We start from the raw sequence: 15,491 nt of genomic DNA on the forward strand, positions 1-15,491 counted from the left end.
TTTTCTAGCTGGAACCTTGCAGAAATATAAGACTCTGTCATGGATTGTTTTGGCACCTTCCCAGGCAAAGGACACCTAGTTTATAGAGGATCTACCACATCTAGAAAGAGCTATATTTGTTATGTGGGCCAAATTGAACAGGATCTGCTCAGGGACCTAGAAAACACTCTTAGTATTCAGGAAACTTTGTCTGATACTCTGAAGAAAGAAAGGGTCTGAAGCTTGGCCTTCTTGATTCAACACTCTGTTGGGTTGTATTGTTTTGGGCTTGGAAATTATTCTCATGAAATCCATCTTCTTCATTCATGAAACTGGGAATAAAGATAATAATATCTGTCTCATGAAGCTGTTCTGATAAGTAGATAAAATAATATACTTAAGGTTTCAATAAAAATTTGATGTCATTATTTTCCCCTTATAATTTTGGTCCCCATGGGTGTTTTCTCCTTTCCTTGGTATATCTCTTAGTACTGTTCTAGCTTCATTGTGTTAAACTATCTTTATTGCCTTTCTATTCTGTTATTATTTAGGCTTGGTTCACCTAAGGGAAAGAAGAAGGTAAATGTTTTTTAAGGGGTCAATTGTTAAAAAAAAATAACTAAGTAAGAGTCAAAGCAGGTGACAAACCATCAGTATTTTATTCTGTCAAACAAAGACAGAGGTAAAGTCCGAGATATGTGTGGGGGAGCAGATTTCTGGATGAAGGCCTACCCTCCCTAGCACTGTACTTTATGACCATCATTTCCTGAGTAAGAACTTCCTGTTTAAACCATTGGCATGAGTTAAAGGACATTCAGATTCTCTCCAAAGCAGCTTCTTAGAGCAAGGCAGCAATCAAAGCTTTCTGGTCTTTTCCTTCTACCTCTCACCTGCCCAGCACAGTCCTTTGGAGAAGAACAGTGCTGGTGATGAGTCCACAGCTGGAACACAGCTGCCAGGTCTGGAAGTCCAGATTTGGGATCTTGTTCTAGTTCTTCTGTTGCTTATTCACCACGGGTCCTTGAAGGGGTCTCTTGCCACATCAGCCTCACTCAGGATCTGCACCTATGAATGGGAAGGTTAGACTGGATGCGCAGAAGTACCTGAAGGCATTTTGTTAAAAATACACAGGTCCAGACCTCAGTCTTAGAGGTTAAGGTTCAGAAAAGCCAAAGGTGAGTTGTTTTTATGAATCACTACTGCTACACTTGATCTTAGCCAAAAGGCTGAGAAGTGATATGAATCACGACTTCTGGCCCAAAGCACCTGCACATAAAATCCTAGATGTCTTCCATTTGCGGTATGTGTGACATGACTCACCCACCTATTGGAATATGAGAGAACTCAAGTAAATTTTCTTTTTCACAGGATTGTCACCCAGGCTGTGACTCTGGAAGTGTGGTCTATAGGTCTCCAGTGAGCCACGAGGATCTGTCTGAAGGCCTCAGAGAGAAACAAATATGAGTCCTTTCTTTATGGTAAGGAAGTTAATGAAGATGTACATTTCCACAGGTTGATATCTTTATATCCACAGGTTGATATTTTTATATATGATCCAGGGCTACTTTCCAAGAAACTAGTATTCAAGTTTGGACTCTTCCTGAAAGCAAAGCCCAAGGCAAAGTCAGGTGAGTTTATTTGGTACTACCATTCCTTCTTTGGTTTCATGATGTGTGGGTGGAGAGCAAAAATGGCAGAACTTAGAGAAATGAATTTTGCTTCCAGGCTGAGCTTTGTCATTCACTGGTTGTACATTTGGAAAACCACTTTTCTTTTCATTTTTCACATTTATGAAGTGAATATAACCAAATCCTGACTCACTGTGTTGTTATGAGAATTATATGGCATGGTATAAGCAAAAATGTTGTAGGAATTGCTAAGTATGCCAATAGTTTATTGTTTTACTTGAATGTCCAGTGTTCTCAACTCCATTTGGGACTATGGAGCTTTAGAACATTAGATTTCTGGGTCTTAGACAATGATTGTTGGGTGTGTCTGGAAGAGGACCAAGGGAATCTGTAATAAAATTCTTTCTAGTCAATTGTGCTAATCGGCCAAATTTGAGAAGTAAACTACACCGTGAATACCATGGAGCAGAGATTATGTATTATTCAACTTCATTCCTACTGCTTGACATATTCCTAGTATACAGTATAGTCAATAAATGTTTTTTGAATGGATAAAAGGCCAAACCTTTTTATACTTAACCAAAAAAAGAGCAAAAGCACAACTCTACAGAAGACACCCTGGTCCCCTGATCTGCATGTCTGCCTGACCTACCTTTGTCCGCTGAATTAGTCTGTTTGTCCCAGAAATAGCTGGGCTAATTTATACCCATTACTATAATACTTGAGCAGCTTGCACTACCTTATACATAGATTCACCATGGGTGACAGTATCTTCTTTTACTATTTCAAAGGTGGTTGTGAAGTATAAGTGGATAATATATTAAAAAGTGATTTTCAGGTTGCAGTGCTATGAATATATAGGGAATTAATGTTATTAAGAGGAATATGCTAAGTCACTTCATTGTTCTTCAAAGCTCAATAGATAATATGGCTATAGAAGAGAAGATTCTTTCATCAGAGTGTCTAGGCCCACAGATTCACCACTGAACTCACTTTAAAGTGATTTAAAGAGAACAGATTTAAAATAAGGAAACATGAAGAATTGAAATTATAAGACCAAGTGGAGGTATACAAGCCAAGGCAATCCAAAAGAATACAGAAGGATCTCAGTGTTAATATCAGGAGAGTGTAATTCAAGGCAAAAGATACTGAATAGGTCAAAAAGGAACCCTTTATAGCAATGGAGTATGTGGTCCATAAGGGAATATATTGTCATGAATAGTTATGCACCAAAGAACATAAAACTAAGATGTAGGAAGAAAAATCTTCAGAAAATACAAGGAAGAAGAGGAAGAGGAAGAAAGAGGAGGAGGAGGAGGAGGAGTAAGAAAGGAGAAGGAGGGGGAAAGAAGAAGGAGGGAAGGAGAATGAGAAAGAGAGAGATGGAGAGGGAGAGGCAAAAACAGTTGAAGAAGGAAGGAAGGAAGGATGGAAGGGAGGAAGGAAAGGAAAGGAAAGGAAGGGGGGAAGGAAGAGAGGGGGAAAGGAGGGACCCTGACAGAATCAAATTTGTAGTGGGAAAATTGTTACACCTCTTTGAAACATGGGCAGATCCAGCAGATACAAAGGTAGGATAAAGAGTGTGAACATAATTTACAAGCTATTTTTAGTACAAGTGTATTGAACACTACAAAGAACAAATCTTTATGAAAGCATCCATGGAACAAAACCTCACCATATTTTAAACCTAAAAAGACCCTAATAATTTCTTCAAAGTAAAATAATATTGACCCAGGCTCTCCAATAAAGTAGCTATGATTTATATCTGGCTATTGAATACTTACATTAGAAAATAAAGTAGAAAGTAGAAAATAAAGAAATTAAAAAAAAAATAAAAAAAACTATGCTGTCCTCAAGGTCTACAGTCAAACTGGAGAAAGACACCTACCACTGTACCAATAAATATCTAATCACTCTTAGTATTGATCACCCACTGTGGACCCAGCAGCAGGACCTCCCCTATATCACCTATAATCCTTTCAAACACACTACAGGTTTGGCATAATTATACCCACTTCTCAGATGACCAAACAAACTCAGCCAGGTTAAGTGGCTTTAAGGCCTCAAAGCAAAATAGTAAATGTGTGATTGGAATTCTTGTTGTAATGCCCATGCCGCTTCCAGGTCATCACACTGGTCCCATAAAATGGGCAGCTACGTGATTGAAAGTCCACAGGTTATAGGATAGACATTGGGAGGTGAGATAATTGAAGAACCCAAATCATTACATTTGCCTTGACTTGGTTGGCATATCTTGGTTTAGTTTGAGGAACTTCAGTCTTCTGCTTTAGGAGACAATAACAATAGGTGATTGTTTAAGGCCCCTTTCAGAAGGTGGCAATGAGAAGCACTTTGGGCAGGTCAGCTTTTCTAGCAATGGCTACAATTGGTTACTGCTAGAAAAGTCCTCTTGTCATGGTTATATCATGCAGTTGCATGGAGGAGGCAGTCCTCACATGTGTCCCATTAAGTTTCTTTGAGTTTGGGTTGTATGTCCAAGGAAGACTCTACTAGTGACTTCACATTTGTATACTTTGCAGTTAAATCTTCATTAACTACAAAATAAATGTTGCCAGAATTTATTCCCTCTTATTTTAAGAAAAGGGGGGAAATCATACAAAAATCCAGAACTAATCAATTCCTTGGAACTTTCTGGTCAGTCAAATTCATTTCAACATAGCTTTCCAAGATCCTGGAGTGTGTTGGCCCCAGGGACAGAGTTATGAATGAGACAGAACAGTCACTCAGGGAGGGACCATATAGACTCTATCAGTGTGTTATTTTTCCAGATGTAAGAATAGGTCAACTCAGGAGATAGTCAAGATTAGGGTACTCCTTGGATAGACAAACCAAATTCAGGAAACTCAGGAGATCCTTCAGCCTGATATAGGAACATGCATAGGAATCAGGAAGAATAGAATCTAAGTCACATAGCTGACTCCTAAAAGACTGGCTCATCATGAAAGTACTGGAAAGGTCAGGAGCTTCCCAGAACAGCACTTGACCACCTCTGCTGTTTCAGCTACCATGTACAAATTTTTCTTGAATTATAATCTTGTCTGCTAAGGGTCAGGCACTATGCCAAACACTTTCTAATTCTGATGATTTCTCTTTTTCAGCTTGTTTGCTCATTCTTGGCTGTGATTTTACTTTCCTTTACATATGTGTTTTGGTTTCTGGTTCTGTTATAAATTTCTCAGCTCACTGTGCCTGGATTTCAGATGATCATAGAATTCCTTGATAGCTTCACTTTACTGCTTTGTCTAACCAATATTTATGGCCCTCCTGTTAAGTGCCAGTACAGAGCTGGGTTCTGGAATTTCCAAATTTAGTGGGCCAGTGGTGGGTCCTAAAGTGTGTGTGTGTGAGAGAGAGAGAGAGAGAGAGGAAGGGAGAGACCAATAAGCCCACATGATCCAATTTTTATTTTATTTTATTTTTTAATTATTATGGTTTTTTTTTTTTTTTTTTTTTTTTTTTTTTTTTTTTTTTTTAAGAGAAGGAGGTGGGGAGGGACAGAGGCAGAGAGAGAGAGAGAAACTTAAGGAGCTCCTTCTCACAACCCTGAGGTCATGACCTGAGCCAAAATCAAGACCTGGATGCTTAACTGATGGAGACACTTAGGCACCCCAGATCCAATTTTAATCTTAAAAATATCATTTTTCTTAAGTGGAGGATGCCTCAGGGGTGGGGAGGAGGCAGCAAGGAAGAGGTGAGAACAGGCAGGAGCCTATTCTAATAATCCAGGTGAGAATGATGGCTTGGATTACAGTGCTGATGGTAGAGATGAAGAAAAATGTAAGGACTCACTATGGGATTAGTGGGTAGCATGAGCCACTTATTGGTTGCTTGGATGTTGGATATTAGCGAAAGGGTGATTTTTTTGTTTGAACAATTTTGCTGATGGGATAACTGAAGAAAGTCTAGAGAATGGGAGTTGAGGTGGGGAATAGAAGTTGTGAAAGAATTTGGTACATTTTATATTTGAAATATCAGGGAGAAGCTGTTAACTAGTCAGTTGAATTTGTAAGAGTGGATCTCAGAGGAGTTATCTAGAGTGGAGATATAAAGTTAGTAGTCTTAGCATATAGATGGCACTTGTAGCCATTGTCATAGAAGACATAACAGAGGGAAGGGCTATAGATGAAAAAGATCTTCTGAAGAATGACAAGTTTAGGGAGTTGAGGCAAATCCAACCAGGTATCTGACTAAAATGCTCCAGGGAAGTGGGAGAAAAAACCTAGGTTATTGGTGGTATTATGGAAGGTGAGAGAGGAGCCATTGGATGGAATTCAGAACACAAGAGGAGGGTTGGCCTTTAGTAGGCTTGAGAACACTTCCTCCACCATGGTAGGTTAAAAGAAGGAGAAAATGATCATAAGTACTGTAGGCTTGAGCATGGGTGGTGAGAAGTTGAGAGAGTTTGCTTCTGGTAATTTATATTTTTCTCAACTAAGTATGAGGCAAGGTCATCAGAGGAAATTGTGGATTGAGGAGGAGGTGTAGGAAGCATGAGGAGAGAGAAATCATTCACCTCAGTGAGTGGGAAAGTTAGCCTGTGAGAGAAAAATTGTCAGCCCTCTGGGCCTTTGTGAAAGCCTGGGATTGTTACATTAATGTGAACCCTGTCAGCTCAGTTGTGTGATTTTTTTCTCCAGCAACATACAGCTGCTTGGGAACACCATAGAGAGAGGGATGGCTGGTGTGTGCAGGCCAGAACAGTGGAGGCGGTTATGGGAAAGGAAGTTGAAGAGATTTGCCAGGAAGTAATTAAAACAAATGTTGATGTACTTTAGGATGAGCAAAGAGAGAAGTCAGGGTGGTCAGAAAATGGTAAGGATTAAAGGATAAGGTCAAAGAATTATGGTGAGGGGAGGGGGCTGATGTGAAACATGTGATTTGGAATGTTGGGAAGTGGGTGGCCAGGGTATGGGGTGTATACATTGGTATTTTACATATGATATCGTTTCTGTTGGTGGTAAAATCCAGGATGTGACCATGGCTGTGGGTAGACTAGATAAAAGGGAGGAAATGGTGAAGGACTATAGGAGACCAAAGTGCTGAGTGGGTTTGTGTATGGATGCTGAGACCAGTGAAAATGACACAGGAATTGGTGTGAAGAGGAAAGCAGTCCGGGGCTCAGATCTTTAAGGATTAAGGGAGTGATTAGGAGGTCAGTCAATAACAATAAGGAGGTGTGAGTTCACCAGAACCTGAGTGTTTTATAAGAGTAAGGGGAAGAAAGGATATGGAAGAAGAAATGGGGAGCAAGGAGGACACCTACCCCGCCTTAAGACTCTGATGGTGTGGGGTATGAGAAAACAAAGCACCTTCCATTCAAGAGGCTATAGGAGAAATGGTGTCTCAGAGAATAGCCTGATTTCAGCTAAGGCAAAAGGCAAAAAGAACTTACTTTGAAAAGTGGAGATTTACAGATATTTGTTAGCCCCAGAGTGGGATTTTTATAGGGTTGTAGTGGAAGAGTTTGTTGGGGAGGGATTGAGTGAGATTGAGAGATGTACAAAGCAGCATAGAGATGTATACCCAGTCAAACTTGCAAACCATAGGTAACCAACTATTCCGTAACCATATGCAAACCATATGCAAGCCATAGGTAACCAACTATTCTGTGGTTGGCTCAATAAAGGGTAACCTGTCCCTAGTCAAATCCCCTAAAGCCAAATGGCAATGAACTGGGTACAGAATATGGCTTCCTGTGCTTAAGAAGCTACCAAGAACTATGTTCCTCAGCAAAGGCTATCTACAGGACAGGTACTCTTAGGGCAATGAATTCCCATAGAAAACCTTATCTAATCCCAACTGCTTTTCAAAACAGAAGCCTTATCTATAGCATGGTCATTAGCTTATGTTTAAGCATGTTTCATTAATACGGTAATATTTCTAGAGTCTAGTTTGTATTAGCATAGATATGTGACCAAGCTATTTTTAAATGCCAAATAAAATGTCAGTGAAAGGTCATATAAACCCTCTTATATTAGCAAAAATAATACAGATTGGTTGTACTTGCAGCTGGTGTAAGTGAGGGAGGTGGGCACCACTCTATACTATTGGGTGGAGAGTATTTGGTTTAAAATTTGTGAATGATAATTTATATCTTAAAATCTTAAATGCCTATATCCATTGACATTAAATTCCACTTTCAGGAATCTAATCTATGTGGGGCACCTGGGTGGCTTGGTCAGTTAAGCATCTGCCTTCAGTTCAGATAATGATCCTGGAGTAATTTATATTTTTCTCAACTGTCTGGCTCCCCATTCAGTGGGGAGTCTGATGTTCCCTCTGCCCCTCCCCCCACTCATGCTCTCTCTTTCTCTCTCTCCCAAATAACTAATTAACTGAACTCTTTAAAAAATTCTCACTGAACAAGAACCATATGATACTCTCAATAGATGCTGAAAAAGCATTTGACAAAGTACAGCATCCCTTCCTGATCAAAACTCTTCAAAGTGTAGGGATAGAGGGCACATACCTCAATATTATCAAAGCCATCTATGAAAAACCCACCACAAATATCATTCTCAATGGAGAAAAACTGAAAGCTTTTCTGCTAAGGTCAGGAACACGGCAGGGATGTCCATTATCACCACTGCTATTCAACATAGTACTAGAAGACCTAGCCTCAGCAATCAGACAACAAAAGGAAATTAAAGGCATCCAAATCGGCAAAGAAGAAGTCAAACTATCACTCTTTGCAGATGATATGATACTATATGTGGAAAACCCAAAAGACTCCACTCCAAAACTGCTTGAACTTGTACAGGAATTCAGTAAAGTGTCAGGATATAAAATCAATGCACAGAAATCAGTTGCATTTCTCTACACCAACAACAAGACAGAGGAAAGAGAAATTAAGGAGTCAATCCCATTTACAATTTCACCCAAAACTATAAGATACCTAGGAATAAACCTAACCAAAGAGGCTAAGAATCTATACTCAGAAAACTATAAAGTACTCATGAAAGAAATTGAGGAAGACACAAAGAAATGGAAAAATGTTCCATGCTCCTGGATTGGAAGAATAAATATTGTGAAAATATCTATGCTACCTAAAGCAATCTACACATTTAATGCAATTCTTATCAAAGTACCATCCATTTTTTTTCAAAGAAATGGAACAAATAATCCTAAAATTTATATGGAATCAGAAAAGACCTCGAATAGCCAAAGGAATATTGAAAAAGAAAGCCAAAGTTGGTGGCATCACAATCCCGGACTTCAAGCTCTATTACAAAGCTGTCATCATCAAGACAGCATGGTACTGGCACAAAAACAGACACATAGATCAATGGAACAGAATAGAGAGCCCAGAAATAGACCCTCAACTCTATGGTCAACTAATCTTCGACAAAGCAGGAAAGAATGTCCAGTGGAAAAAAGACAGCCTCTTTAATAAATGGTGTTGGGAAAATTGGACAGCCACATGCAGAAAAATGAAATTGGATCATTTCCTTACACCACACATGAAAATAGACTCAAAATGGATGAAGGACCTCAATGTGAGAAAGGAATCCATCAAAATCCTTGAGGAGAACACAGGTAGCAACCTCTTCGACCTCAGCCGCAGCAACATCTTCCTAGGAACATCGCCAAAGGCAAGGGAAGCAAGGGCAATTTGAACTATTGGGATTTTATCAAGATCAAAAGCTTTTGCACAGCAAAGGAAACAGTAATGAACTATTGGGATTTTATCAAGATCAAAAGCTTTTGCACAGCAAAGGAAACAGTAAACAAAACCAAAAGACAACTGACAGAATGGGAGAAGATATTTGCAAACGACATATCAGATAAAGGGCTAGTGTCCAGAATCTATAAAGAACTTAGCAAACTCAACACCCAAAGAACAAATAATCCAATCAAGAAATGGGCAGAGGACATGAATAGACATTTCTGCAAAGAAGACATCCAGATGGCCAACAGACACATGAAAAAGTGCTCCATATCACTCGGCATCAGGGAAATACAAATCAAAACCACAATGAGATATCACCTCACACCAGTCAGAATGGCTAAAATTAACAAGTCAGGAAATGACAGATGCTGGCAAGGATGCGGAGAAAGGGGAACCCTCCTACACTGTTGGTGGGAATGCAAGCTGGTGCAACCACTCTGGAAAACAGCATGGAGGTTCCTCAAAATGTTGAAAATAGAACTACCCTATGACCCAGCAATTGCACTACTGGGTATTTACCCTAAAGATACAAACGTAGTGATCCGAAGGGGCACGTGCACCCGAATGTTTATAGCAGCAATGTCTGCCATAGCCAAACTATGGAAAGAACCTAGATGTCCATCAAGAGACGAATGGATAAAGAAGATGTGGTATATATACACAATGGAATACTATGCAGCCATCAAAAGAAATGAAATCTTGCCATTTGCGACGACGTGGATGGAACTAGAGGGTATCATGCTTAGCGAAGTAGTCAATTGGAGAAAGACAATTATCATATGATCTCCCTCATATGAGGGAGAGGAGATGCAACATGGGGGGTTAATGGGGTAGGAGAAGAGTAAATGAAACAAGTTGGGATTGGGAGGAAGACAAACCATAAGTGACTCTTAATATCACAAAACAAACTGAGGGTTGATAGGGGGAGGGGGGTTGGGAGAAGGGGGGTGGGGTTATGGACATTGGGGAGGGTATGTGCTATGGTGAGTGCTGTGAAATGTGTAAACCTGGCGATTCACAGACCTGTACCCTTGGGGATAAAAATATATTATATGTTTAAAAAAAATAAAATTTATTAAAAAAAATTCTCACTGTATTTTAGGTAGATAGTGATATATTTTTCAAGGATGTTGATGGCAGGTCTGTTGAAATAGCAAAAGCCATAAAGAAGGTATTCATCAATGGAGAAATGGTTTGAAAATTACCTTTTCACAAAGAAATGCTAGACAGTCAATTTACAAGAATAAAGAACAATGACAGCAAGGACAGATCTGCAAGCACTGCTGTGAAAGGATGTCTTTGCTATATTCTTAAGCAAACAAAGTAAATTGCAAACCAGTATGTATGGCATGATTGCATTTTTGTAAAAGAAAATGTATATGTGCTATATATATATACATAAATGTGTTTACATATATATGTGGATACATATGTTTATATGTATATTACCAATTCTAGGACTTAACTTTTCATATTTTTCATGTCTCTGAAATCGAGATGTATCTTATAATGCGTGCTATGTTACAGTTTAATTGATAGTGATATTCCTTTCTTTCTTTCTTGGTGGTACAGAAATTGGTGGCACACTTTACAATTGACAGAGATTTGAGTGTTATGAAATATGGCAGGTTAAATAGATGAATAGAGAGAAAGAAAGATAAAAATGTATAAGCATAGGAAAAAGAATACACATCAGATAATTACTAGAATTATCTTTAGGGATGGGGTTAAAATGACAGTAGGTGGGATTTTTTCCTTTCCTCTTTTTACAAATATTTCTAAATTTAATTAAAATTTTCATTTGAGGTAAAAATGCCTAAATTTTAATTGAACACTTTGGTGAGTTTTCATAGATGCATATGACCTGTATAACCATTACTCAGAATAGATTTAGAATATCTTCATCTCTCCATAAGTTTCTTTCATACCCAAGCAATCAATACTCACCCCTTCTCTCCACAAACTCTATTTTGTCTTCTGTCCACACAGGTTAGTTCACCAATTCTGAATATTATATAACTGCAATCATACATGAGTGCATTCCTTTCGTCAAATGCAATAAAATGAAATATACTCTTTTGTGTCTGGCTTCTTTTTGCTTAATGTAATGTCTTTGAGGTTCATTCATGCTATTTGTGTGGCAGTAGCTTTTCTTTACTTCGTTGATGCCTAGGATTACATTGTATGAGTATACTGCTATTTATTTATCCATCATTCTGTTGAAGACCATTTGAGTTATTTTTGCTTTTTGGGACTATTACAAATTAGGCTGATCCATTCATGTACCTTTTTCTGGACATACTATATGACCTTAATTCCCTTAGGAATGACTATGCCTAAATAGAATGGTTGGATCATAGGACAAACATATGTTTAGCTTTCGTAGATATTGCCAAATAATTTTTCCGAAGTGATTTTACCACTTTCACTTCCCCACTGTAATCAGATTTCCAGTTACTTCACACCATCACCAACACTTGATGTTGTTTGCCCACCATCCTAATGTTAGCAATTCTGGTGCATGTATAGTGATATCTCATGGTGGCTTTAGCTTCCATTTCTCTGACTATTAATGATACTAACTATTAACTATTAACTATTAATGATATCCTTATTGGCCACATGGATATTCTCTTTTCTGAAGTTCTGTTCCATTCTTTTGCCCATTTAAAAATTAGATTGGTTAGTTTTATTCAGTTGACTTATAGAAGTTTTTATATATTGTGGATGCGAATCCTTTGTCACATATACATAACAAACATCTTCTCAAATATCTGTGGTTTTTCTTTTCACTTTTTTTTTTTAAATTTTGTTTTATTTTTCAGTGTTCCAAATTCATTGTTTATGCACCACACCCAGTGCTCCTTGCAATACATGCCCTCCTTAATACCCACCACCAGGCTCACCTAATCTCCCACTCCCTTCCCCTCCAAAACCCTGTTTGTTTCTCAGAGTCCACAACCTCTCATGGTTTGTCTCCCCTGCTGATTTCTCCCACCTCACTTCTCCTCTCCTTCTCCCAATGTCTTCTGTGTTATTCCTTATGCTCCACAAGTAAGTGAAACCATATGATACTTGACTCTCTCTGCTTGACTTATTTCACTCAGCATAATCTCCTCCAGTCCCATCCATGTTGATACAAAAGTTGGGTATTCATCCTTTCTGATGGAGGCATAATACTCCATTGTATGTATGGACTGTATCATCTTTATCCATTCATCCGTTGAAGGGCATCTAGGCTCTTTCCACAGTTTGGCGACTGTGGCCATTGCTGCTATGAACATTGGGGTACAGATGGCCCTTCTTTTCACTACATCTGTATCTTTGGGGTAAATACCCAGTAGTGCAATTGCAGGGTTATAGGGTAGCTTTATTTTTAATTTCTTAAGGAATCTCCACACTGTTTTCCAGAGTGGCTGCACCAACTTGCATTCCCACCAACAACAGTACAAGAGGGTTCCCCTTTCTCCACATCCTCTCCAACATTTGTTGTTTACTGTCTTGTTAATTTTGGCCATTCTAACTGGTATATGGTGGTATCTCAATGTGGTTTTGATTTGAATCTCCCTGATGGCTAGTGATGATGAACATTTTTTCATGTGTCTGTTAGCCATTTGTATGTCTTCTTTGGAAAGGTGTCTGTTCATGACTTCTGCCCATTTTTTGAATGATTATCTGTTTTGTGTGTTGAGTTTGAGAAGTTCTTTGTAGATCTTGGATATCAGCCCTTTGTAGTGTCATTTTTGAATCTTCTCCCATTCTGTGGGCTGTCTCTTTGTTTTGTTGACTATTTCCTTTGCTGTGTAGAAGCTTTTGACCTTGATGAAGTCCCAAAAGTTCATTTTCGCTTTTGTTTCTTTTGCCTTTGGAGACATGTCTTGAAAGAAGTTGCTGTGGCTGATATCGAAGAGGTTACTGCCTATGTTCTCCTCTAGGATTTTTATAGATTCCTGCCTCACAATGAGGCATTTTATCCATTTTGAGTTTATCTTTGTGTATGGTGTAAGAGAATGGTCAAATTTCATTCTTCTATACAGCTGTCCAATTTTCCCAGCATCATTTATTGAAGAGATTGTCTTTTTTCCATTGTGTATTTTTTCCTGCTTTGTTGAAGATTATTTGACCATGGAGTTGTGGGTCCGTATCTGGGCTCTCTACTCTGTTTCACTGGTCTGTGTCTATTCACGTTCATAATGGTGTCTTTTCATTAACAAAAGTTCTTAAGTTAGATGAATGCCAATTTATCATTCTTTTATGGTTCTGTCTTCATATACTATCAAAACATTTTAATAGTAAGATTTAAAGACACTAAAAATATTTTATTCTTCCCTTATTGCTTTGGCTAGGACTCCAGTTCAGTATTCCATAGAAGTGGAAATAATGGACCTCCTTGCCTTGTTAACAACCAGTGGACAAATGTTTACTATTTCACCACTGAGTATGCACCATCGTGTATCTGCAACTAACTTGTCCTCTGATTGTCCATGGGGGAAGAGGCTCTGCAAAGCCAAATCTCACAGTTATTTCAGGTGTTTCATCCTTACTTGGGCATTCCCAGACAGACCTTAAGGTAAATGAATATCTCAGGGCTTCGCTTCCATATCTTTAAGTGGGAGCTAGTAATAGAACCATGCTTACTGGATACCTGTGAAGATTAAAAGAGCTATTTGAATGTAAAAGCACTAACACTAATGCCTGGTACAGAGTTAGCTCTTATATGTTAGATTTTACTATTTTTAGCTGTTTTTTTTTTTTTTTTTTTTGCATCTGTTGGGTTTTTCAATATATAATTTTATACTTTAATCAGGATGTTTTGGGTACATACAACTTATTTTTCAAATTAGTTTTTAAGCTCTATAAAAGCAAATCCGAATCTTGTGATTTTCTCAGATTTCCTTTGTGCTAATCAGATTTACTGTCTGCAATAGCACAGTAAAATCAAAGTATTGGGATTTTTTTTTCTACGTGTATTTCTGAAATAGCACTCTCCTGATCTTTGTTGAAGTGGTGATATTTTGGGTATCATAGTTGTGTCTCTAATATGCAGAGATTTTACTTTCTGTAAGTATTCAGAGAAAGAGATGAAGAATACTTTCAAGAAATAGAATAAAAACTAATTCGTTTGCTGAAAATCTGGATTGGAGTCTTGGTTTTTCCATTTATTTATTAGCTAGATGATTTTCATCTCTGAGTCCCAATTTCTCTGTATCAATAAGATGCGCCTAGTGATACCTCCTTTTTAGTGCAACACTGAGCTTTCTTCCATATTTCAATATTCAGATTAAAATACCAAAATAATAACATTTCTTCAATAAAAATATTACTTAAAAGTGGCTGAGCCACTGGAGTACTATAAATCTGTACTGTAAACATGTGTGTGTATGTGTGTGTGTGTGTGTGTATGTGTATCTGGCATTGCTGAATTAATTGCAGAAAAGTGTATAGACCAATGTTTATCAAAGAAGTTTCTCTGGAGATGCTAACAGATGCTCCTGGGTGGGGGAGAGAGTTACAAATAGATGAAAAACTTGCAAAAGTGGCCAATAACCACAGAATGATAATCAGTTACAGTGCATGGGACCCAATTTGCATCTTTATGGATGAGAATTATTTGCATTATTATCAATTTTTGCCAATTTCAGGGTGGTAAAATATCTCAGACACAATGAAAACTTAAAATAATCTGAATTCATAAACTAGTCAGTAGTCTCTCTAAATTTCAGTTTTTCGCAATTTTTCCCTATACCACATCTTCTCAAACAGAATGCTATTCCTTCTAATCTTTTATTTAAAAGGAGCCTGGCATTAATTAACTTAAAAATACATGCACATATAACTCATTTAATGAGTATTTGGATAGAACATCTTCAGTTGGAAAGATACAGAACTAAAAGGGAAAAATTCAACATAGCAAGTTTTTTTTTTTTTAAAGGTGATTTTAGCTTCTATTCAAATCAACAAATTTTTCATAAGTACCTACTTTGTGATTCAAAGAAGAATAATGGTACCTTGTCTTTCAGGGGAACTTACAATGTCCTACCATCAGTGGTATTGGGTTTCACCGCATATTTGCATAGGAACCCATGCCTGATAGTATATTTATGGAAGTATAGATTGTTCAGGCTAGAAAACAGTCAGAAAGAGGGTTCCATAATTCAAGGAGAGTTCACTTAAGTCCCCTTTACTAATGTAAG

At 38.0% G+C, this 15,491-nt stretch overlaps 1 protein-coding gene across 1 annotated transcript in view; it reads right to left on the reverse strand.

Annotated features, from left to right (window-relative positions):
• Window positions 1–850: 850 nt before the first annotated feature.
• Window positions 851–15,491, reverse strand: part of TNFSF8 (TNF superfamily member 8) — a 49,934-nt gene continuing 35,293 nt past the window's right edge. Inside the window, exon 4 of the mRNA XM_032865710.1 lies at window positions 851–1,044. Coding sequence (XP_032721601.1) covers window positions 1,028–1,044 — 17 coding nt within the window. The 3' untranslated portion in view covers window positions 851–1,027. The remainder of the gene's footprint in view (window positions 1,045–15,491) is intronic.

Source organism: Lontra canadensis, unplaced genomic scaffold (genome assembly GCF_010015895.1).
Source record: "Lontra canadensis isolate GAN:19392208 unplaced genomic scaffold, GSC_riverotter_1.0 scaffold30, whole genome shotgun sequence".
Taxonomy (NCBI): domain Eukaryota; kingdom Metazoa; phylum Chordata; class Mammalia; order Carnivora; family Mustelidae; genus Lontra; species Lontra canadensis.